This window comes from Anser anser, assembly GCF_964211835.1.
Source record: "Anser anser genome assembly, chromosome: 3".
In the NCBI taxonomy this organism is placed as follows: domain Eukaryota; kingdom Metazoa; phylum Chordata; class Aves; order Anseriformes; family Anatidae; genus Anser; species Anser anser.
The window spans coordinates 123,359,724-123,385,894 of record NC_139722.1 but is presented as its reverse complement, the minus strand read 5'-3'; the positions used below and the strand labels follow the sequence as shown (position 1 = coordinate 123,385,894).

Below are 26,171 nucleotides of genomic sequence, written 5' to 3'. Positions count from 1 at the left end.
CCGCCACGGCAACCGGGGGGAGGGCGGCGCTCCCGGGGCGCGGGGAGGCGGGGCCGTGGGCGCGTGATTGGGCGGCGGCGGGGCGCTGACGGCTTCCGGCGTGCGCGGCGGGGGCGGCGGGGGGGGTCCCGGTGCCGGTAGCGGGGCGGCCGTTGGGCGGCGGTTGGGCGGCGGTTGGGCCGGCGGCGGCGGCGCAGGGATGGACACGCTGGGCAGGAAGGTGGTGGTGTGCGACAACGGCACCGGGGTGAGTGGCGGCGGCGGCGGCACCGGCAGCGGGAGAGCCGCCGGAGGTCGGGTGGGAAGGGAAGGAGGAGGAGGAGGAGGAAGGAGAAGGGCGCCGGCCCCGCTCGCTGCCGGTCCGCCCGGTGGCCGCGCCCGGCCTGCCCGGCCCCCGTAGGGCTTCGGAGGCCGAGCGCGGGGCCTGCCCTCGGGAGGGGACGGGGTGGGAATGAATGGGCCGCGGGGCTGCGGGGGCTGCAGAGCCGCCGGATCGGCGCCGGTAACCGGGAGGGCCCGGGGGGGGTTCTCGGCTCCCCATCACCTCCCTGGGTGGCAGCAGAAAGCCGGCCTTTTGTCAGGCTGCGGGGCGCCTCGGCAGGAAGTGCGGGAGGTACCATTTTAAAGGCAGGCGATAAGGTGCTGGGCGTGGAGATCCCCCTCGGGAGCTTTGTTCATCGGTCAAGGTTCCCCCCGGGGAAAGAAACGGTGTCTGTTACACTAACAACGCCGAGGGCACGCTAACATCCCCGGGATGGCGGGATATATGTTTAACAGACGCTTAGAATAAAGGAGAAAAAAAATATTTAAAACCCAGGATGGAATAGTTGAGACAAAGGATGATGATGTTAAGGATTCGGCCTCCTGATTTACGGTTTGCAGTTAGCATCCGAAATGGTTGGACTGCTTTGGAAAGAAGAACCAGGCAGCTGACAGGGTTTGACAGCTCCGATGCCTTCTCATGTTTCCCCTTCTAGGAAAAATTATCCTTAACGGGACTGAGGTCCAGAGCCTCTGGGCACTTTTTGCAGTATCAGTTAGAAAAAGGAAAGAAAAATAAGACATTTTCCTTTTACAAATGAACGTGGAAGCTGGTGGATTTTTTTTTTTAAGTTTTAATGCTCTTTTTGTCAGGCTTGATTCCGAGAGGCCCATATCCAAAGAAAATTTTAGGACTTCATTCTTTAGGAGTACCCTTTAAATAGCAGTAAATCACAAAAAATGTTTTGGGTATAGCTAGTGACAGCAGCTCTGTAGTGTAGCCAGTCTCAGGAAGGTATGAGCCAGGGGTAGAGGCAATTATTTTTACACCATTTCCCAAGGGAAGTTCAGAACGCAGGCTTTATACAGTCTAACAGCTCTGCCTCCATTTTTAAATCAAGAGGCAGACAATGCATTTTTCCCTCTCTGAACTGTAGCAGATGGATATAAATAACTACAACAGTGTAAGATACCTTTGTGCTGCTGCGAGGGTGCCAAAGAGGAGGGGCCTGTGTCACTTCAGCTTCTGTTGCTTTGGGTTGTGTTTTGCCTCCAAGCAGAACCGCACACATGTGGACATACCCTGGCCACAGAGATAGCTGCGTGCAAGAACAAAGTATCAGGGTATAATTATTGTTAAATCAGTCAACTAGAAATATTTAGGTCAAATTGGGAGAATTAAACTAGGAGAAAATTCTGTTCTTCAGATCAGTAAATCTTTGAAACCTCAGCTGTATTGAGAAAATGAAGTTTGTCCTGTATTGTCCAAACACTGTTCTTGCAATAGCCATTTTTCTGTGTGACCAAGAAGAACTGCTTTATATCAAAAGGATTTCTGATACACTGTGATATGCCGTGATTAAAATTAAGTGCCAAAAATATTACGTTAAAACTACACCTGAGTTTTCTGTGTTCTATTTTTAACATAGACTTGTCTTTGAAAAGTTCTTTTTATGCTGAAATATGACTTTAAATGTATCTCGCTGCTTTGAGGAAGAGGTGTCTAGAAGGAAGTTCTTGCAACACGTGTAGGAGAGAGGCTGGCAATGGCATCTTAAGTGCCAAAGCATTAGAAGTGGGTGTTCTTTTTGTTACAGGACAAGCGATAAGACACTTAGTGGCCTGTAAACTTTTTCTGATAGTATTTAGGGGTTTTGCTTGAGAACTGCATCAATAGAAAGACTCAAACACAGATATCTAATGAGAATATCAATATTCATTGTAGAACTTGTCACGTGACACGTTTGTGAGCTTCCTCATTCTTTTAGTTCGAAAGAATACTTATACGTACAAGTTCTTACTGTTTGATGACTCAGTAGGAAGTGAAAGAGTCAGTATAAACCACAGTGCAATGGAGAAGAAACTATATATGGTAAAATCTTTTACATACGTGGTCTTGCAGACAGGCAAACGAAGCAGCTATTCTTAAAACATTTTGAATGTATAGCAAACACTTGCAAAAAATGAATGATGTTGAACTCTTGGCTTCCTTGCCATGCTGCATAAATTCATTGAGTGGTGATGTTATTGTTAGAGCCGTGGTGTATACTAAGCATTGTCCTGAAATTATTTGATAATTGTTCCAAGGGGTGTGCAAATAATGTGTAGCAGAGGAATAAGTGCACTGTACTTAAATTTCAATGGAGGGTTTCAAACTGAGGGTGGAAAGAGCAGTGAGCATTTAATGTCTGGCACCAGAAAAGAGGAGGTGATTATATTCCGAACAATTTAATAATGTTTAATTAAGTATTTTGGAGGATCTTTTGTAAGGGAGAGAAAAGTGTCTTATGTTTCTTACTCTCCTTCAAAAATCCAAAACAGTCCAGGATCTATGATATGAATACAGTTTTGTTTCTAAGATGCCTTTACCTGTCAGTTATCTCTCGGTACTTTTGTCAAGTCTGGTTCTTCAGCCATAGCATCTAACGTTACGTCATCAACAACCTACTGAACCAGCTGAATATTCAGTGTCATGACAGGCAGAATACTACACTGAGAATGCTCTCATTGATGGGGATGCTGACGTACAAGGCTGCCTTGTTCTCATCTTCACTAAATATTCATGTAGCCTGGGGAGGGGAGAAAAAATTGAAGGGGAGGAAGAGAGAGGGAAAATTTTGCCCCTTCCATTTGGTAAACTCTATGTAGAGCTTATCAGGCTTTGTAAAAATGTCATTTTAAGACTCTCAGTTTCAACCTGAAAGAGGTAGGGAGGAGTTAGTAGAAGTCTAAGCTTAGCCTTACTCATTTTATGTTGCATAGACTAAATCTTGTTGTGGGATTTGTTAATTGCCAATATCCTACTATTATGCAGCATCCTGGGAAGGTGCCTCAAGGCCTTGAGGGTTTAGCATAGAAAGGGGCTGGAAGTTAAAATTACCGTTCAGATAGTAAGAATTTAGAACAGTGTTTCTGTAGGTCAGCGTTTTCTAGCTCAGTGTAGTTGTGTATGGTCACCAGAGGTACTTTTAAGGTTAATCAACTTGCACTTACTTTGGTTGTGCATCGCAGCTGCTGTATAAACCTCAGGGTTTATTTGCCCAGCCAGCAGAAGCTGCAGGTGGGCGTCTTGAAGCTCCTTGAGGGGTGCTCTGATGGCTTGAGTTGCAAAGGTGGTACTGGTTCTGTTACTTCTGTTCACCAACGCAGTTGCTGGTGACTGGTAGGGAAGTTACTTCATTCTGGGGGGGAAAAAAAGAGGAAAAACAGTTAACAGCTGCATGGGTGCAAAGGTTTAGGTGTTTATGGCTATACTCAGATTAGTTTATGAAACCTTAAGCTAGAGGATGGGATTAGGCTGTTTTGTAGAACTTCATTTGAGCTTGACCAGGCTCTGCTGCACAAACAAATTCTAGTCTGTAACAAGCACACCTAAACCTTGTAGTAGTAACTAAAATTGCATGACCGAAAGCAGTAAGTCTGAAAGGAAGGGGTGTGTGTGTTTCTTTTTTTTTTTTAAGAATCTGTACACCTTTATTTGCACTCAGCTCAGTCCTTCAAAATGTCTCAAATGTTTCCTGTGGTGTAAAACTTCTGGTAAAGACTTGTGGCGTGTTCAGGTAGTGTGATCCAAAAATGCTTGTGGCTACTCTTTGCTTTCCCATAGCAGCGCTGCATTCCTGAATACACAGATAAGATCTGTGTAACTCCTAGGTACTTTGGGCCTTAACGTAAGTCAGGGAGTCGATAAGTAGTTGCCTTTTTGGAGAACATGGATTGAAGTCGACTGAGTGAAATGAGTTTTATACGGAGTGTCGTTCTTTAGGTATTTAAAACAGTTCTGCCTATGGAGAGAGCAAGTGCTGAGCGGGTGAAAAATGAGGGGCACAAAAGCAAAGAATTCCCTCCCCACCTTTAGTAGCTCCAGTTTAACTGAAATGTTTCTTGGCTCTTTCCAGAACTGGCTTGATAAATGTCTTTCCGAAACAGGTGCCATTTGTCCTTCAGTAAGACAAATAATTCAGAGCAACAACAGCAAGTGACTTTTCATGTTAGAGTTACCTGTAACGACAGGATTCCCCTTGGCTGTAATGAGCTGTACTCTTTGCAGTGATCATTTTTTCAGCGGCAACCTTCAGCCCTCACTTCAGAAAGCAGCGAACGTTTTGGAAATTCTAGCAGATGGCTTTAATACAACCTGAAGCGGATAACTAAGCTTCGGGACAGGGACCCAAGGAGGCTGTGAATTTTCTGTCTTTGGAGGATTCCAGGACCCAGCTGGACAAAGCCCTGAGCAGCGTGGTCTGAGTTCAGTGCTGCCTGGGTTGAGCCCAGGGCCGGACCAGAGAGCTCCCAAGGTTCCTTCCATCCTGTGATGCTCTCTTACACATAGATGGTGTGGTAATTTTGTAGGTGAAAATGCTTAATGTTTGGCTCGGAACTGCGGGATTTTGTTCTGTCATGTTGTTACAGCACAGTAAATAAAACGTGCACCGGAAACAGGGATGCCTGCTCCATGTGAACTGCAATAGGCATCAGAGCAGGATAGCTGAAGAGCTTAACTTGCTGATCACAGTTAGCTAAACTTGTAACTTCTTGTTGGTGCACTCTGAAGTTCTTGTTTTACAACTGAGCTTCCCCTAGTGACTATGTATACAGTCACTGTACGCTTTTTTATGCTCAATTAATCCCTAATGTTTTCTTAGCATATACACTACATCTTTGGACCTAGCAGTGTAAAACTTCTTTTTGTACGTATTTGAGGAACAAGCACGTCCTCAGGGTAACCTGGTCAGTATGAGCTACCATCAGCTGAGACTTCACCTCTGTCCTGTACGTTTTAGAAGTGTTTACTGCAAACTTTTTTTATTTTTTCCTTAAAATATATCTTGAAAGTTTCAAAACTCTCGAGAAAACTCTGAATTGCACAAAGCATCTCTGCTGGTTCCCAGAAGAACCCTTTTTATTGCAGCGTAACACATGAGTTCACAAGGTGTTGTGTTTTCCAACATGTAATTTATTACGCTGATCTTTGTGCTAATTGGAAAGGCAAGTTAATTGGGTCTCATTGGGTGCTATTATAAGGTCCTCCATTAGAGAATGGTAAGTTTCAGTTTGCTGGAGAGTTTGCTATAGAGTGGCAGGAAATCCAGATTTGAACACTAGACTCTTTTATACCTCTCAGTGTACTTAGTCATTTTAGTAATGTTTCCAACAATCTGCTTTAGAAAACATTTTGGAAGATACTTTAATTCTCTATTAAACATTTCAGATGTGTAGATCTGTAGAAGTGATGTGAAAACATAAATCCTATATGGGCACGTGCTCTTAAACCCGAGGCTTTATTTTTTTTTTTTGCCCCCAGACAGGTTTCTATTAATAAAGTAATGCATGCTCTAATAAAATTGTTTTTCTTTTCAGTTTGTGAAATGTGGCTATGCAGGCTCAAATTTTCCAGAGCACATTTTTCCAGCTTTGGTTGGAAGACCTATTATAAGATCAACTGCTAAAGTGGGAAACATTGAAATCAAGGTAATTCTTTTTATTATTATTTGTTTAACAGATAAGTTAACAGGTGCCCTACATATTACTTACATAATGTTTGAAAATGGTTATTCCTGTATTCTCGTTTGTGCTGTTTCAGTATCTCTTGATTAATTTCTGTGTTGGGTTTTAGCCCATCAGGTATTACAAAGTAATCAAGAGGATAGTGTAAAGTTTTTTGGAGGCCTTCAGCTAGTACAGTTGAGGAGGCAGCAGGTAGGGCTCAGGTAGTTCTGGGCAAAAAGGGACTTCAAATGCCAATATCTAAATGATTGCAAGATTAGAAGGCAGAAATCCCCCGGGCTGGGTGGGGCTTTGAGCGACCTGGGCTAGTGGAAGGTGTCTCTGCCCATGGGGGGGTGGGGTGGGTGTTGGAACTTGGGTGATCTTTAAGGTCCCTTCTAACCCAAACCATTTTATGATTCTATGATATCAGACAGAAACGGTTGATACTTGTTACCGAAATGTACTGTAAGATTATGAACGAACTGATGAAGCTTCCAGGTCTTTCTGTACACTTTGCTTTCTGCTGTGATCATCTGTGATCTTGTATGAGGTGTTTAACCTCGGTTGTGTTTGCGTTTCATTGTTTCTATTGCTTTTGTTTTCTTTTTGTTGTTGATAGAAGTAATGTACCACCAGGTAGAGACAGAGGCTGTGTTCAGGCTACTACTTTGGGCGTTATTCCAGGCTTGGAATAGTGGAGAACCACTGCTCCTAAATCTTCCTCTTAAGTTTGAGGAGCCATTATTTCTCACTTTTCTTTTGTAATTACAGAGAAACGCTTCAAATGTTAGTAATTGCTTCTGCAATACAGACTTCAGGAAACGTCTTGGTCCTGCTGTGCCTACACCCTCTTTTCTTGCTTCTAGCCACACATTCTCACCTTGTGCTGGCCATACTGCTTGTGCAGTCATGTGGTGAGCCACTTTAGAGACCTGACCCAGCTGAAAAAGAGTAATTTCTTTGTCAGGTAAAGTTTTGACTGCCTCATAAGACAATTGTGAAAGCTCTAGTTTGATGGTAAAGCAGAAGAAGCAGAAACTTGAGGGAGAAGCAGAAGAGGATGCAGAACTGTAGAAACCCCCATTTAAACCAGTGAAGATCAAGTAGAACCGCACATGCACAAGCTTTCATTTTTGCTTTCCACGTTGCTTCTGAGTAATGGCTTAGTAAAGGGGGGAAAAAATTCTGTCCAGCCTTGTTCCTTATTTTCAGACCCCTGCGGGTGACAAGGAGAACTTAGTTTATCTGATTGCTGCTGCTGCCTAGTATCAGCAGAAAGCAGTACTAGTACTTTAAGAGAACAGAAGATGTCAGCTACCTTCCCAAACTGCTTTTATATATGTATCTATATATAGAAATTAACAAGTCTTAAGTCCAAAAAAATTTCTCTGGTACAAAATCATATCGATGAAGTCATATTTTCCTTCCAGCTGATCCGATAAAGCCTGTCCTGCCAGTTTTGGTGTCCTGACTATCTGATAACTTAGATTAATATCATTACAGATATCAGTGTTGAATTAGAAAAATAGGTGGTAAAAGTGGGTAATTGTTATGAGATAGTTGCAAAAGAACCAATAAACTACAATTTTTCATGCATTGTCCCTTGTCTACTTGAGCGTGGATCACACGGGTGTATTTTAGAGAGCGTAATGTGTGTCTTCATTCTTCCTAGCTGTTTTATACCATCTCTCTATAATAGCTTGTCATTCTTTCTTAAGAAAATTTTGTATCAGGAGAAGAAATCCATGCTGCAGGTACTTTGGATATGCCGGTAGGATGACTTGTTAGGTGTATGTACCACTTTCCTTAGTGAGATTCTTGCAGATTTCTTAAAATGTATTTTAGCAGATGAATTTTGTGCCAAAACTTAATTCTAGCCATTCACTTCAAGTTCTTATGGTGCAAGTTTAAAGCCGAGTAAGGGAAGCTGTCAAGATTAGCTGCTTAACTTTTGAAAAGTATTCAGAAAAGCTGTCATTCCTGTGAAATTCAGAAATGCTGTGGAAAGTCTGGAAGCTGATCAGAACAGTGGTTGTTGTCCATCTGTTGAGTTGCCAATTTCACGTTGCTTTGTCCGTGTTCTCCTTCTGGATTCTCATTTCACATCGAGGTGAAATTTTTTTGAGGGTGAGTAGCAGTCAGGGCTGCTTATGGCAATGCATTTTTTCTCCTACCCCTCAGTTCAGGGCATAAACACAAAAGGTCAGTTATTACTGGGATTATTTTGCTGAAAATTGCAACGTCTAGTCTAAAAAACAGAAGCATAGATACTGCTCTCTAGTTTTAACTGATTTAGCAATCCTTGAAGCGGGTACTGGGAGTTAATAACCTTAGGAAGGCAGGACTGTCGTGTAGCTTTGACCACTTAAGACAGGATTTTAGGGCAGATCAGACTCAGGGGACCTGTTGAGCCATAGTCCATGTGTGCAGTTGTGCTTAGTTTTTGCCAGAGACAGCCTGGAGATGGTCTGTCTTTCTCCGGGTTTGAAGCGAGGAAGAGGGCCGTGCTCTGACCAGCCTGTTTGGTGCTGCCTGTGTAAAGGGAGCTGCCAGAAACTCTAAGCACTTTTCCTCTGACACAATTTGCAGAATAAGTAGGTTTGCCTTAATGGTGCTGATAGTTATCTTATGGCTTCTGACATTTCAGGTGACTTGATGTAAATTTAATTGAAGGAGGAAAAATCTCATTAGTCATGAAAATGGCCTTAGTATAATTTTGGACAATGTTTGTACATATACGCTTTAAATATTTTAGAGTGCTTCTCAGTGGCTTTAATTTTCCTATCTTCCTGCCTCCATAGCTTGCTATAGGGAAGAGCTTTCAAACCCTGCTCTTACTGCATGTTGTGATTGCTTATTTCAGTTCTGAAAGTAGCTACCATAATTTAAATATCTCTTGATTTTATTTCCCCTGGATATTGGTTCCATAATATCTGAACAGATTAGTCTGCTTATAGGTGATTTTTTTTTATTATTGTTTTCAATTCTTGGGTATTTAAAGCAGAATATTTAAAGCGATCTAAATTTAGCGTTTGCCAGAGCTAGTTACGGTCAGATGCTTTGTGCAGTCTTGTATAGTTCAGATAAACATTTTGTCCAGGGTAAAATTCCAGTGTTACAGAATATTTATGCACAGTGTCCTATTTATGAGAAAGATGCAGATCTTGTTTGCTACGTCAGATGCATAAACACGACATGCCAATGACTTGTAGCAATAGCTTTCTTTAAAGAGATAATTTTAATCTGAGATCCTGAGAATGTTAGCTTGGCCGTAACTACACTAACTCAGATAATTTCCAGCTGTACCTGCACCTCTTTTCAGCTTATTTCTGCTGTATACTTAAAATAATTTGAGAATTTCATTTAGGCCTTTTCTGACTTTCTTGCTTCTACCTTCTTTCTTCACCTTTCTTGATCCGTTGAAGTAGAATAACAAAAAGATGGTAAGTGAGGTGCCCCTGTGCTGCTTGTTTACCATTTTTGCTTGATGGGACCTAGTAGCTCTTATGCTATTTTTTGATGTTATTCGTTGTTTTGTCTTGCTCTACATCTTACATTGGAATACATACTTATTTTGGACGTCGTTCATTGCTTTGGTTTACTAGCAACTAATTAATGAGAATATTTTATGTATTGCTTCTAAATGTTACATAGCCTGTAGTTTTGCAAGGTACAAGAATAACACTTTAAGGGCAATCTGAGCTCAGTACCTCTAACAGTAGAAATTGCTTTATTTAACTTTTAACCAAAGGCTTGAAAAAAGCCTCAGATTTCAGTTAGACAAATATTGAGCACCAAAGTGGTGGAAACATTGAAAGTTATGACGCTGGTTTCTCTCTGCAACTACAGTTGTACTGTCCTTCTTGATCCTACTAAGTGTGCATGTTGTTTGTTAGTATGCTCTTGTTCTACCCTTTAGCTTTGTTTTAACAAGACGTGAAAGTTTTGTGTGACTTTGATTGCATATTTGAGTAGTGTCTTTTCCCGGGCTACGTCCTGTTCAGGAGCATTAAGCCTCAAAGAGCAGTGCATAAAAAAAGGCTTCTGATTCTTCCAACTGGTGGGGTTTCTGTTGTCTTAAATTCTCAGGAGTAATGTGGTACCTGGTGGAGTTTTCATAGCGTGTTTTCACTGAAGTACATTTGATTTAAATATTAAAGCCTTGACTTCTGTCTTCTGTATAGTCAAGATAACTGAAGTGTGATCCGCTGTGCAAGGGAAAACAAATAAAATGCCTTGTCAGGGAGAAGATGTGGAAGAAGAATGGTTCGTTTTAAATTATTTTCAATGAACTTCCTTTTTAATGGTCACCGGTAGCTGCTTAAGTTGCTTCTAAAAAAGGCATTATAATCCTGACGCTGGATTTTTCATTGTGCATCTTGTGTTTTTTTTCCATGGCATTGAACAGTGACTGAATAACCTTTGCTTCAGAGTTCTCTGTGCCACAGTAACTGCAAACTGTAGTGGCATATTTTTGTATGAGGCAGATGATTTTTTTGCAATGAAAAGAATATAGTATAGCATGGGAGCAGTGCTCTAGAAGTATGTTCTTAGAGGCTAGATATGAGCAATTCAGTTAAGGCTTCTTTAGGAAAGTATGGGTTATGACAGGGAACAAAGATAATGTTATATTGGACATACTTTGGGAAATACGTGGGAAAGGAGAAGATACATTGCTACTAATCTGAATGTGCAACGTTTGCATAACTAACTTTAATAAACAGGTTGCTTCATTAGTGTGAGGTGACTGTACAAACTATGCATTGGTTGGTTGCATTTGTGTAAGAATGCATTACTGGGGTTTTTGGCTTGGGACTTCTGGCATGGAACAGTCTGGGTTGTATTTTATATTTAGATGCCTCTCTTCTTCACACCCTACTGGCATAGGCAATATGTAAACCATTGTTTCTTTTAATGTATAGCGTGGAACTTCTAATCTCTTATTTGCTTTTGCTACTGCTCTATATGCTTATGTACCACTCATTATTCCTTTTTTGGTATTATGCACAGAAATTTGCAGCATGCATGGAAAAATACTCTGCCAATCCCACCTACTACCTTTATGTGCCATTTTGTATCTTGGCCTTTTGAAATGGGAACTTGATAAAAGAATTTTGGAGTTGTCAGTGGAGAAACCTTTATGCTTATAAAGGTCTTTGTAGTATCCAGCTTTAGCAGGCGTCATATGTGTGTTTAAGGTTAATTGGAGAGTGGAATTAACAAAGTTTATTTTGGAAAAGGTTTGGGATGGGTAACAGCCAAATTTAAATACTACATGAAATGTATTCTGCTTCTCTCCTAAGTACCTGAAAGTGATTCTAAAATACAGGCAGTGTTTAAGAACACAGTTGGACACAGGCTGGAGCAGCTCAGTTACTTTTTTGAGGATGTTGCTGTTTAGAAAATTTTGCAAACACTGACTTGTCTCTTTATTAAAACTTTACAGGATCTCATGGTTGGTGATGAAGCAAGTGAATTACGCTCAATGCTGGAAGTTAATTATCCAATGGAGAACGGCATAGTTCGGAACTGGGATGATATGAAGCACCTCTGGGATTACACGTTTGGACCAGAAAAACTTAATATTGACACAAAAAATTGTAAAATACTACTTACAGAACCTCCCATGAACCCAACTAAAAATAGAGAGAAGATTGTGGAGGTATGTCTGTCTAGTAGAAACTAATATGTGCTGTCATAGAAGTATGGATAAAAGATTTTAATCTGACAATACCCAGTAACTGTTTGAGGCAAAGCAGTTCTTTTGTTTTCTATCCGAAACTTTTCCTCGGTCTTGGTCATAAAGGCTACTGTGGTCAAATTCAAACAATCCTACCTCATCCAAAAATTATAACCAAGCTTTTTGTCTCAAGCCATATCACCAACAAAACACAGAGTTGGAAATGCATGTTTGTATTCAGGTGTCTAAGATATTTTGATTGCTAGGTATTGGATGAATGTTAATTACTTTAAATGATTTGGACTTCTGTAAGCCAGAAGAGATTTGAGGCTTGAACAAGATGATGCTTGCCAGATGGAGCAGTGTTGTTGGAAGTAGTTGAGACAAAGGTGTGATGACAACCAATTAATTAGTCTTTGATTAATAGTAGGGATTATCAATGAAAGCCTTCTGAGAAGGAAAGCTGGGTTGCTGGATCCTGGATCTCACGGTGCTGCACTGAGTGACCTCAGCTTGCTCTGAACCTAAACCTTGGCTCTAGTACTGTGTGACAAAGACTCAGTTTTGAAGAGCAGTAGTGTTTTAGGAGAGCAAAAAATTTATTCTCCTGTTTTTTGCTTTTTTCTCAAGCATCATATGTATTTCCAATTAATGCAAGTATTTGGTTTAGCAAAAAATCTATTAAAATTTGCAGTTAAAAATAAGTACCTGGTAGGGCGGGAAAAATGTATTCTAAAGGTCTGAAACCTTATCCATTTATCAGAAGTGTGAGTATGAAAGGCTGTATGTGTTTTTTTCCCCAACTCAGTTAGTACAGTAAGAATTTATCTTTATCATTACCCACTGACCCTGCCTTTAAAATCCCTTTGCTGTCACAGTTGCAGCAATGCTTTCTGCAATGTGGCAGAGAATATTTTTTGCACTTCTGTTTCAATGACGCGGGAGTCAGCTAAGTAAAGCAAAGCTGGGAAAACTTATGTGGACGAATCAAACTGTACAATTTTAGTGTTTCTGAATTGAAGGCTTCCTAGCATTTAAGGACATCAGGGACCAGTTAGCTAAGTACTACATAAACCAACATTAGCAATACCGTCTGTTGTGTCTCAGTTAGCAGTGGTGCGATGAACATAGTGGATTATTCTGGGTTGCCCCCATGCAGCAGGAATGGTTGAATTTCCTGTTCAGGCTTCTTTGCTGTTCAGCTGCCTTCAAGTGTTCCTGTTTGTTTTTCTGTTAGACGCAGTGGTCTGGGTTTTAATTATTCTGGTGCTGAGTAATTTTATACCATAAACTGAGAAGCCTTCTATGGGTTCTGAAGTTTCATAAAACATTTGTATTGCCCCATTTGTTCTGTAAAACTGCTCCAGAGATCATAGATACTTAACCATCATCCAGAGGATTATGGAGAACTAGAACCCATTTACATAAGTTTAAACTCGAGTTAAACAGGAGTTCAATGTTTCTATTAATGTTTTTAATGGATCACAGCATAATGACAACTAGGAATACTTAATTGCAACCTATTTACACTTCTTTTTGACAACGACTCTTCCTTTCCAGGGAGGCTAGCCTAGTATGAAGCAGAGAACTGAATTAAGGTTTTCCTAAAGCCTGTAGTAAATGTCGGTGCATTTTTTTTGGATACATTGCAGTAGCATTTTATAAGAACAGCTTAGTCATCTGGACCCTATCAAGATGGTAGATAATTCCATATGCTGTATTTCATTCTATTTCCATTGATTCTCTTTCCTTACCCCATCCATCCCTCCATCAAACTCAGCTATGTAGCAATAGCTGCAAATGTTCACAAGACCGTATATTGTAAAATGCATATCTTAGAAGTGCTGTTTCTTTCACAGTATGTACAAGACACAGATTACTCTTCAACTTAACTGGGTGTTTGCTGTTTGTCTGCTGCATTCTCGTTCTGTAGTACCCTCAGGAGCAGCCAGACTTCCATGGTGTATTGTGGAGCTGTAGAGATGCTCTAGCATGGACACTTCTCCTAATTCCAATCCAGTATTCTTTCTTTTTTTTTCCCCTCTTTTTTAGTTCTTCCTTTCTGGACCCAATTAGAACATCAGTAGCTAATCCAAAAGCTGCTCTTGCTAGAATAAGAATTTTTCAGGAGAATGTGCTACTCCGTATTTACATCTTCAGTGTATTAACATAAATACCCCGTGTCAATGCATTTTTCTAGTCAAACAGAATAGATCTAGGTGTCTGGAAAGAAGAATAGCAAACCACAAAGCCCTGCATGTAGGCTACATACAAAAGGATTTTGGGGTGACTTTCAGAGTGCAGTACAACATGTGAAGGTAGTAACTAATGAAATTTGAATATTGAGATTCTTGTATGAAGGTAATTTAAATTTCTCCTACATTGGTTTTTCATTTTTTAAGCACTCAGCTTGCTTGAGAGATTTATCCTTTGGAATAGTACTGTTTTTAGATGTTGAGAACTCAAACAGGATCTCTTTCTGAGTTGCTTTCTTTCAACTGTTCCTTTTCTCGTGGACATTTCTGCTTCTCGTTTCTGAAGGTATTGCGTATATGTTAAATTGTGGTGATTACAGAAGCTACTAGCCAGCAATGTGTTGCTCGTTCATAGCCAATGCATCTAGATACTGTATTAAACTTCCTTTTGTATCACTCAGTTCAGCTTGGGGGGTTGTGAGAACCCAAAGCCTGGTGTTCTCATGGCAGGGTGCTCTGCAGCTCGCCCCCTCTGTTCCTCTCTGTGTGACTTCTGTTATACGGCGTGCTCGTGGTAAATGTTCTCAGAAAACAGGCATCAGTCTTCCCAGGGGTTCTGCTCTGTGCTCGATATAGCTATGGAATAATTAACATGACTTTGCGAGGATCAGGGTTTTGATATGGGCCAGCCATTTAAAATCAAGCTACTCTAACAATAACTTCTTTAAATTGTTCAGAATTCTAAAATCATCAGGCATCAGCTTTTTACTTTAAAAATATTTAGATATCTTTTACTTGAACTGTGGGAGTGCTTGGGATTTAATCAGTTTCTAATCCTAGAAGTTGCAGAAGTGCTCAGAAGGCTGCAGAGGAGCAAAAATAAAACTTTGCGTGTGCTGAAATGATCAGAGTTCATTGGTTTTTCCTGGTAAAGCGTTTTGAGAGGGGAAACTGCTGTGCAGCTTAATTTGTTTACTTGGCCTTCTTTTTGTTTATAAAGCTGACAAGGTCCTATGAACTGTACATCCTTTAATCCTAGGCTGTTTCTTCACTGAAACTTGTACAGTGTTTAGGGGAGCGTAGCCTACAAGACAGGCAATTACCTTTCATGTTTTAATGAGTAGTTCTGCAAACCTGCATAGTTCTGCAAGGAGAGACTGAGTAGCTCTAACTGTACTTTTTCAGTTATAGTGGGTTTTGTACTAAAATGAATTTTAGAAGTTTGTCATCGCTTGTACTTTAAAGAAAGGAAGAGGAAGACCCGGATGCAGAGAACAATCTGTGATAGTGCTCTGATTCTAGAGTGGTATGAGTGGGAGTCTGTTTGGTCTTTGTTTGGCAGTCTGCAGTTGTACGAAGACTGTTGACCTGGATATGAAGAAGAGAAAAATCTGAACCTCATTAGATTTAGAGCATCCATCTTTAACAAACATTTCCTTCCAAAGTCACACTTCAGTAATGAAGTAGTTGGCTGGTCTACAAGTACTTCCTCCCACTCATTAAGCACTTTAGAAAATGGCTTAGTTGCAGAAATGCAGAAATTGGAGTATGGATTTCTTGAAACTATTCACATTTGTTGCTGGAAGGGTATGAAATGTTTTAGCTCCTTGATATGACTTGTCTTGAATGAATGGACAGGTAAGGTATAGAACTGAATGTGCTAATTACTGCCACAGAGCAAGTAGGTTTCTAATGTTTGTATAGAATCAGTGTGATGAAATTTCTTGAAAGGTGTTTTTGACTAGAAAAAAATGTAGAATTATAGAAAGTTTTCAAACATCTATGAAAACTCCTTTAAGAATCTTGCCTTATTTGGACATTAATTTTTGTCTTCATCTTGCAGGTTATGTTTGAGACGTACCAGTTTTCTGGGGTATATGTAGCCATTCAGGCTGTCCTTACTTTGTATGCTCAAGGTAGGCAAAGATAACTTAAAATATTATAATTTAACTTATTTAACTTACTTATTTAACTTATTTAACTTAATTTAACTTACAACTTATAATTGTATTGCTAAGCTGTAGCTCTAATATGGTTTTAAGGGGTCTTGGGCTTATTTCAACACTGATGTGAGCAAGCTGAATTCTATCTTAAGGGTTTGCTTTTTGTTTTGAGGAACTACTGAAAGATTATTTTTGTGGACAAACTGTGCAGACATGCTTGTAAATGCAAAAACCTGGTTTATCAAAGGTATCATTGTTTCAGGGTGTAGTCATATAGCCTTTGGCATGCTTTCAAGTTTTAATGACATGTTTTTGATTTTCTGATAAAGAAAAGTATTACTGCAAGTGAATTTCAAGCAGTTGACTAGGTGACTTTGCACTATTTTCAGTTCAGGAAAATGTTGATTCTTCTGTCTATAAACAACAATAAATGATTGTCAGTTTGAGAAGAAAATTACAGATTCACTGAATTCAATAGAAATTCTGCCATTGGCTGCAATCCATCTATGATCTAGGATATTCAAGCAAATGAATTCTAATAGCATGACTTCTCACATCTGTTTACTGGTCATTTGGTGTACTTAACCATCACATGGCAGGAAATAAACATCCGATTCATTAATATGTCATCATAGTTTGTTTCCAAGAGCAAAAGTGATAGGATACTGGAAGGGTGGAACCGCCATACAAGTCATTAAAAGCAGTTGAACCCAAACCACTTTTGCAGACCTGGATTTTAGTTTTATTTGTTGTGAAGTGTGTTATTGTAGTCCCAACGGACAGCACCATTACTCTTTTTTTTTCTGGATATTTTTTGTTGTTTTTGGTTTGTTTTAGGTCTGTTTAACTGCCTTACAAATATGGTCTCAAAGTCTGTTGTAATTGTACATGTATTTTACTGTATAATGGTCAATTACTCCACTCTAATCTATACTACTCAGCTCTAAATCTGAGCTGAAATCTGAACTGTCATCCAAAAGAAAGCTGAAGACCTTCTAAAATAAAAATACTAAGTGGCACACAAATAGAATACTTCCTTTTGAAAACTTAAAAGTTGTCCTTTAAAGCATCCTATATGTTTAAGTTGCATGCTCTTACATGGTTATGACGTCTCAGTTTTGTGCACCTTAATATATGATTCTTTTATGGTAAACTTTTTTTTCACTGGATTTAATTTCTTGAGTATGAAAGTGGATCTGGTTCAGCCTAATGCTGTTCCTGTGGGGAAAAATGTAGATGTGTGCTGTATGGTCCAGATACTCTCTACCTTATGAAACCATTGTCTTGTTTTTGAGTACCAGCCACGATCAATAATAATAATATTAATAATAATTCTAATATTCCTAATAATTCTAATAACATAAATTTGTGGGATGAATAGCTCTAGGTTTCCTCATATTTGAGAAGTTAATATCAGGTTGCACATATATAGGTGGATCTTAGGAGAAATTTGTAACCCAACGAGCATTTAATGATATTACATATTCTCTTTAATTAGAGTGCAATTTACGATGTCAAAACACTGGATAAAATGGTGAATGGTAGAGCTGTAAGTACCTAGGCAGGAGTCAAGGCAATACTTTAAAAAAATATATAGAAAGCATTGTTACTGTCAAAATCTTCTGTTTAAAATGGAGGTGAATGGAAATAACTGAATTTTAAATTGTGATTACTTTTCCCAGAATGATGACTTGAGAGAGCAGAGGTGGTTTCAAGATAGTTACAAGGTTAAGATTACAATTATAAAACTATTCTGCGCTATTTATGGAGGCGCTAATAAAAGTTGTACTTTTTCTCTCCACCCATCCCTACCTCCCCCATTCCTCTAGGTTTGTTGACTGGGGTTGTTGTGGACTCTGGAGACGGTGTGACTCATATTTGCCCAGTTTATGAAGGTTTCTCCCTCCCTCATCTCACCAGACGGTTAGATATTGCTGGGAGGGATATCACTAGGTACCTCATTAAGGTAAGCTGAAAAGAATCTTTAAAGTTGAGGCTGATATCTGTGGCACACTGGTTCAAGTTTCCTCGATAGCAAGAAACCACTATACGCTTTCCCTACATCATTTTTATGTTACTTACATAAAGAACTCCAGTATTCTTTGTATTGATTCAGCCTATATATATTGTTTCCTCATGTAAATGATGTGATAGGATTGATGTTATTCAAAGACTTCACTTATTTTTTTTAGTAGCAGTCTAAGAAGGGAAGGGACTTTATTCCTTACTTGGAAAGGAAAAAAAAAATCAAAATTGGTTTTCTTGATATGTTAAAGGAAAACAAAATTGTATTCGAGTTCTACTCATCTATTTTCAGAAAGACCTTTTTTTAGGTGTGGCAAATGTAGTGATTCTTACCTAATTATTAAATCAGACAGTATGTTTTATAGATTATTTGTTTTAAAAAATATAAGCAATATTCTACATTGACAAATCCTATGATTTAAGTGGAATAGTGTGGTGTTCTGAAATGAAGACCTAAATATAAGAACTATTTTGGTTATCTTTCACTTCCCTTTCTAACAATTGTACTGAAAGTTGTGAAGAAAGAAAATTTCCAACTTGCGGTGATGTTGCATCTGTTTTTTTCATTTCTGTTATTAATGGATACGCTGTGACAGACTTGATTTAATACTAAGTTTGCTGTTACGAAAGCGAGTCAAACTTGAAAAGATAAATTTTTGAGCGTGCACATCTGATAACGAGAACAGGACATTTACTGCAATTCTAATCTGTTCACTCTAGCTCCTTTTACTGCGAGGGTATGCTTTCAACCATTCTGCTGATTTTGAGACTGTTCGCATGATCAAGGAAAAGCTATGTTATGTGGGATACAACATTGAACAGGAGCAGAAACTGGCATTAGAGACCACAGTACTAGTGGAGTCCTACACGGTGAGTGTTCTGAGACAACTGTTCTTGTCCTAAATTTCTTAGGTATAAAATTAGGTAGCCTTTAATTTTGATTCCTTGCAAGTTTTTCTTGGTAGTAGCTCACTTCCCAGACATGAGTCTGTAGAATCACAATACCTGGTTCTGGGAAAACTTTGAAAAGCTTATTCCTTATTCCCAGGATTTTCATAAAACTTTGTACTGGTTTTTGTCCTTGTAGGTGCTTGAAACTTGAATATTACAGTACAAAAACTTGTAGAGAAGGGGGACTTAGTCTAACATGTCAAACTGTTTCAGCTTCATATGTCTAGCTGTGGCACATTTGAGACTCCTACCTGGTAACAAGACAGGTAAACTCCCTTTTAGGGGACGCTTGCTGTGATCACACACAGGAGGAAAGAACTTGCAGGGGAGCATTATTGTTGCTGTAAGATCAACTTTTAAATGAAGATCAGGAGCTGTATTGCAAGGCAGTGTTTGGTACTTCAGTATCAATATGTCTGGTCCCTGATCTCTGTAATTGCATAGGAATTGAAGAATTAGTAGCTTATTTCAGTAGTACTAAATGACATTTGCAGTGGTGACAATAAGCAGCAGTTTCCTGTTCTGAAACATGAGGTAACAATGTAGGTACTTCCTCTTGCTTTGTTTTGTATCTGAGTGGCTAAATGTACTCTTCTGAAAGATGTTTTCTTTCACTAGCTCCCAGATGGCAGGATTATCAAAGTTGGTGGAGAACGGTTTGAGGCACCAGAGGCTCTCTTCCAGCCTCACTTAATCAACGTAGAGGGGGTTGGTGTGGCTGAACTGCTGTTCAACACCATCCAGGCCGCTGACATTGATACCAGGTAAGAGCAGGAGGACACTTAAACTCCTGTGTCAGGGTGCAGAGGTAACACGAGAGCTGCATTCAAATGAAATGCCATCTTTAGCTTTAGATGTTAATGTGCACACTGCTGCGGGAGGATATATGCTGGGATTGGGGATCAGTCTGAGATGACTCTTTGAAGCTTAATGGCTTGTCTGGAAGCCTGACTATTTTGGTATGAACAAGCAAGGATTACATTTTGGAAGTGCAATGCTTTTTTTGTTTTATTTTGCTGCTTTCCAGGACGTCTGGAAAAGCATGAGCAAGCATGCCAAACTCAGGCAAAAGTTGGCTTTATATTTGTGTAGTGACAGTTTTAGATTTGTATTTATTTCCATGTACAAACAGGTACCTATTTGTACTACAGAGTATATGATATGACACTAGAAAGACTGTTTTCTTGGTTAGGTCTGAATTCTATAAGCACATTGTGCTGTCTGGAGGGTCCACCATGTACCCCGGGCTGCCTTCACGACTGGAGCGGGAACTTAAACAGCTCTACCTGGAACGAGTTCTGAAAGGAGATGTGGAAAAACTCTCGGTAAGTAAGGAGTCACTGCTTTATTTGTGCGGGGCAGAGGTTTATCCTGAATCCCCACTAGAGGGAACCAAGTAGTCAGAAATGACTGAAGCTGCTGGTCACCCTCTACACAACTTGCAAAAGCTTGGTGCATCTCAGTTCTTCACACCCCTGTTTTGCATGCAAGGGCATGCCGTAAAGCCACTTCCAGTCAATGCTAACAGCAAGTCATTCCTAAAGTCTTGGGCTAGTTTGAATGTAAAACGTACCGTTAAATGTTACTGCAGAACTCGTAATATAAATTGAACAATGCTAATGAGCATTTGTGTTTCAGAAAGTCATCACTGAGCAAAAGTGATTTTTATTTTTAAAAGTTTTGATTCATACTATATAATGTGGGTGAAATGCTCACCCCCCCCACCCCCCCAAAAAAAAAAGTTAGAGATCAGAGTTCACACATCCTCAAGTGGAATAAATTTTCCTTGTTCATGGGTTACTGTGATAAGCAGACAAAAGTCAAATGTGTTTTGGAGGTAGTGTTGCCTTCTATCTGCCAGCAGTGCTGTGTGCTTTTCAGAAAGGAGATATTTACAAAAGAAATTCCTTTGAGTGGAGTTTCTAATGTTAAGCTGAATTGAACTTCCCCAGTTCTTAATACAGTATTCTATAAAGATCTTCTGCAGCTATTTAGAATGACTCAGTTGCACAGAATAGAATCACAGAATCACTCATAGCTTTGACTGTACTCATTTTTGCTCTTGAAGTTAGAGCTTGAACATCACAGAATTTAAGATAATATTAAATAAACTGGTCTAGATTGTATAAATTTAGAATCTGTTCCATCTGCCCTTCTAAAACTTGGTATAATTCTAAAATATTTTGTGATCTGGTAACTTCTGATAATTTTAGCCATCAAAGCTTAGCAAGTGTTTCACTCTTTTCCGTGTTCATGAAATGTAAAAATGTGGTCTTTAATTTTGTATTCTGACTTCTGGGCTTTTTGTGGATATACCGAAGGTATAATTTTGGGGAAGTGTCAATAGCTGTCTCTAATTTCCAGTGCAAAGTAGTTATTTTACTTTGGTTGCGCAAGCTGAAAGCTCACAGAGTGCCCTATGCTAGCACTTCAGGTTTTTGGTCGTGTTTTTCTCACTAAACAATTTACATTTCATTGTTCTGGTAGAAAACACAATTTTATTTCAAGAGGCTTTGTTTCAAAAATCCTAGTAACAGTTGTTTTCTCTTCTTAGAAATTTAAGATCCGAATTGAAGATCCACCTCGTCGAAAGCACATGGTGTTTTTGGGTGGCGCGGTTCTAGCAGACATCATGAAAGACAAAGACAACTTCTGGATGACCCGACAAGAATACCAAGAAAAGGGAGTGCGTGTTTTGGAGAAGCTTGGTGTGACTGTTCGATAAATCCCAAAGCTTGTTCCCATCACATGTCTAAAGCTTTTTTTCTTTCATTGCCAATCTCTGAACTCACTCAGCTACATGCTATGGAAAGGCCTGTCTTTGGCCTTTGACCCAAAGGTCAGGTTTTGTTCTGGTTTCTTGGGGTAGCTTTTGTTAAATATTTCTTAATGTGGCTAAATTTGACTATTAAATTTGACCACTTCCCTGCAAACAAAACAGAGCAAGAGCAGCCTGTCTACTTCATTGTTCCTTCCCAGTAGGCAATTGGGTAATTCTGGTAGGCTTTTTCTTCTGGGTTTATTGCTGTAGTACTGCTAGCTTTTGTCTCTAGTTCACAAGGGGTTGTGTGCCTTTTTTAGCATAAGAAAACCTTTAAACAGGAGCTTTTGCTATTGGGTCGCTGTGGTGGTTATCTTTGCATCTTTTTGCCTCTCTCTACATTCAGACTTTTCTTTCCTGCAGTAAGGAATTTTGATTAAACATAGTTAGAAACTAGTTTAACTAGCTGGAATGGCTTTAACACTGTTTCAATGTAATGTGGTTCCATACGCACTGCTGCCTAAACTGGCTTCTGAGGTGGTTTATCAGAATCCTTAGAGGTGATGGGGCTTTCATACTGTATTTTCTAAGTGGTCATGTACACAGTTGCCACAAACCAGGGAACACCGGATATTCTGGCAAAAGTAAATTTGTGGCCTTAGGTGTCTTTGTTTTTGTTTTTGTTTTTTTTGGAGGGAGGAGACAGGTTTGAGCTGTGTTGCTTTTCTGTTAAAGGACAGCTGGGGGTCAGTCTGACCAAAAATGCCTCTCTTTTTGTAGCTAAATTTTGGTACCATGTTATCTCAGCATAGGGAGCAAGAATGTTACATTAGCTATTCAGTAATTGTTGAGAAACTTAGATGTGCTGAGACAGAAGCCTCTAAACTTCTGAAGAGATTTCAGAAATGCTTGTGAAAACTGTAATTATAGATATTAAGCCCCCCAAAACTGAGTTTTAAAAGTCTGATGTTTTAAGTGCTTGTATGTACATCGGAAGCACTTTATTATTAAACTTTACAAGTATATTAACCTAGTGCCAAGTAGTTATTGCAAATGAATATTTCAGTGACCAGTGTTTATTGCAGCAAGTAGATGTTTATAAACAACCACTGGCAGTAGGTTATAAAGAATGACCTATATTTGTTCTAGTTAAAAATAACATTGGAATAGGAGATGCTGTTGGTTGGTAAATATCCACAATTCATTTTGACCAGTCTTGAGTTTTGATACTTAACATGGGATGGGGAAGGAAGTGGAAAACCAGTGATGAAAATGCTGTTTCCAGAAAGTACATTAAAGCTGAGTTGTACTGAAAAATAGAAGTTGTCACTAGTAATTATCAGCCATCTTCTCTGAGTATAGTTGCCTGTATTTTTTCCTGCTAGCAGACCAGTAACTATCTTTGCAAATAAAATCTGCCTTATGTAAAACACAGCAAAAAGCTGCTTGCATATGAATGCCAGTTAGACCTAGTTCTACTTTGCTTTTCATGGAAATATTGTATCACTTCTTACTTGGTTTTCCAAGCCTACCGTAACATTTAAGCATAAGGAAGTTAAGATCTACTTTTGACTTCCAAACCTTGGAATGTACAAGATGTGCTTTCACATACTTGCCATTTGTCTACATCTTTACATTAATAATTGACCCCAGAAACATGGAAATACTAAACTCCCTTGGATTCCTAAAACTTGCTTTCTTTCTAAATCGAGCAGACAGCTTCCTTTCGGCCAAGAGAGCCAAACAGGCAGAAACCATGTCTGCATTTCTTTAATAACAAGACAGTCACTATAGTATTGCTAGTAATGACCATTTAATTATAGGTGGGTGGGGTTTTTTGCAGCTATATTTACTCTTAACTTGAACAATATGAATTTACAGGCATGCCGGTCATGCCTCAGTGCATGCACTTAAGCAGTTACTAGATTTTTGGGGACATGAATGTAAGGGGTATTCTGAATTCCTGTAGTCTTCTGAACATCTAATACACGAGATTTAAAAATGCTGTGGGCTTGCTTTAGAGCTATGGTTTCTCATGTGACTGTCTCTGGGCTCTTTGGACAGCATTGAGAATCATGGAAATAAACCAAAGAATTACTTAAAAACCTTTTTTGAATGACAATCTGCCACGTGATTTTTCAAATCTAGACCTTGACCCTGCACCCCTTTTCTAAACCATATTCTCCCTCTTCATTGGCTTTGGTTAGGTATGTGCATGTTTGAGTAAAGGATTTGGAATTTGGCCCTTTCACAAGAGAGAACTTCACAGCACCATGAGTAATAAATGTCAGTCGATTATGCAGTATCTTGGGTTTCCATGGAAACCATGTATATATTGGAAAAAAAAAAAAGAAAAAGCATTTTAAATTACAGCTATCATGGATTCAGAAGAATGCATGCATATGTAATCCACATACTGAATGGGGTGTTCCAGTTGTGCTCAGTGTGGTTCTCTGCGTGTGTTTGCACACATGAGTGTATGTGTGTGTTCTCTCAGCTGACAGCTTCAATATTGCTATGAAAGCAATCTGGTTTTAATGGGTTTTTTTGAAGACCAAATAACTTGAGTTGTATTTGCAATATGCTTCAGCTCCTATAAAATTAGAATAGAAGATGCTGCATCAAATGTAAGTTTTTTGGGAACATCCTATTTTTAATGTTAAGCTGCTTCAAACCCTCCCCACACCCCACCCCAGTGTTCTAGGATGTTAACCAATGTAACACAAATGGCTTTTTTATACAGTTCTGAACGATATGTTAACACACGACACTGGTTGAGACCATGAATGGAAATAAACATCTATTTAAATTGACAGGTCTTTTCAATATAAAAATAAAATCAGATTTTTTTCAAAGTAGATGACGTTTGCTTTGTTTCCTTTGGGAAATCGCAGTTCTGTCAGTTTTTCTCTAACATAACTTTTCATCGCAAAACTATCATGAGCTGCTTATGCTGAGGAAATCTGACATGACAAAATAACATGTTCCCTATTGATTGCTGTCATAGAGTGAGAAAAGCACCCTTATTCCATTCCCTAGGCAAAATTTCCCTCCCTTCACCCTAGTTTCTTTAAAATTAAAAGAAAAAGTCTTCAGAGATGAATCTTTTCTAGTTCAAGCTCTACGCTTAGTACTGCAAAATGAGAAGAGCCCTTCACTTTTATTGATTTTAGCATCCCTGGCTATGCTTGGAAGCCACATAACGATGTTCTGTTGTGGAAAAATCTTGGCATTGCTACCTTACATGCTATTTCATGTGCATCCCTCATTTTAATTGATACAAGAACTATATGAGGGGGGTTAACATGTAGCATTTAGAAAGAGGCACTGGTTTGAAGCAGCTCTTGCACCTGAAATCTTGCAATTCTCTCTTGCCATGTGGATTAGTGGCTAGCCCACTTATCATGATGCATTTATCTGGCTTATGAAACGAGCTTAACTAGCTTCTTCATCCTGGCCCATTGTACGTGCTGTTCGTATGTATGTTCCCCAGGCATTATGTCCCTAATGGCTTGGGTTTGCTTACAGTGAAACAGTATCTGCAGTTGGGCTCTGGGTGAATCTGTCTCAAGGGCTAGGCCAGATATGTGCTATCTTAAATACAGGTGTTTGGAGACCGGATTTTAATAGGGGAGCAAATAGTAATTTAAAAAAAAAAAAAAAATCTCGCTTGCCCACTATCATATCTTTATTCCATCACTCTGTATTCTTGGGGGGATGAGGGGGGGTGTCAGGATTTACCTCTGCTCAGTAATAATTCATGCTCCCCACTCTCTGCTTTGACTTGGTTTGCTTGTCCTGGCTTTTGTGGGGAAAGGGCTAAATACAGCTCAGTCAACGTTTACTAGTGAGCTTTTTCAATAGTTAATTCTTCCCTGCAGGCACTTCATCTATTTGCCACAAACAAGCTTCATTAGCTGTTTCAGTACTGTGAAAAATCAAGGTTTTTTGTTGTTGTTATTTTTTAAATCTAAAATATCTCTTCCTGTGTTCTAGCAATCAGGAGAACTCTTAAGGAAAAAGAGTTCTAGATCTTTTCAGCAAGTATTAAAATCTGAATGGAAAATTTGCTTTATTCTAGCCCTACCTTATGCAGAAATACTTGTTCCTATCTAATGGTGGTCATTTGTTGTCCTGTTGGTATAATTCACTGTGACATTAGAGGCCTCAATAAAAAAAAAAAGTATTTATTCCCTTTTGGAGTAGTGCTAATTTTACCTCTTACCTTCACTGCATGGCCTATTAAGATACGTTTTAAATAACATCCCCCAGGTAGATAGCTTATGTTCCTGTAACCTGGTGTTGCAGCCTGTTTTCCCAACCAAACTGCACAAAACAAGATTGCGATGCACATCTGCTTGTCAGCCTGACAGCTGGAGGAGGGCTCCTTGTCTTCACCGTGCCATGTGCAGAGTTCTGCTTTCGTGTTGCTGGCACAAGGAGCAGAAGTTCAGGGAGGAAAGGAAGAGTGGGGCTTTGCTTCTTGATTTTATTTTTTCTTTCTCACAGCAATTCCTTAACATTGGAGATTAGGGAAACAGTTTCTATTCTAGGTGATGAATAAAGCATATTAGGAGTCTTCAACAGAGATTTAGGATGATGCTAAGGGGCATCTTCCAACCGCAGAACTTGTGCTCCTTCCCATA

At 39.4% G+C, this 26,171-nt stretch overlaps 1 protein-coding gene across 1 annotated transcript; it reads left to right on the top strand.

The window, feature by feature from the left end:
• Window positions 1–42: 42 nt before the first annotated feature.
• Window positions 43–24,383, top strand: ACTR2 (actin related protein 2). The gene is made up of 9 exons (XM_083832026.1): window positions 43–247; window positions 5,842–5,952; window positions 11,417–11,632; window positions 15,689–15,761; window positions 17,618–17,754; window positions 18,534–18,683; window positions 19,383–19,528; window positions 19,957–20,089; window positions 21,319–24,383. The coding sequence occupies exons 1-9, from the start codon at window positions 200–202 to the stop codon at window positions 21,487–21,489; spliced, it is 1,185 nt and encodes a 394-aa protein (XP_083688152.1). The 5' UTR covers window positions 43–199; the 3' UTR covers window positions 21,490–24,383.
• Window positions 24,384–26,171: the final 1,788 nt, after the last annotated feature.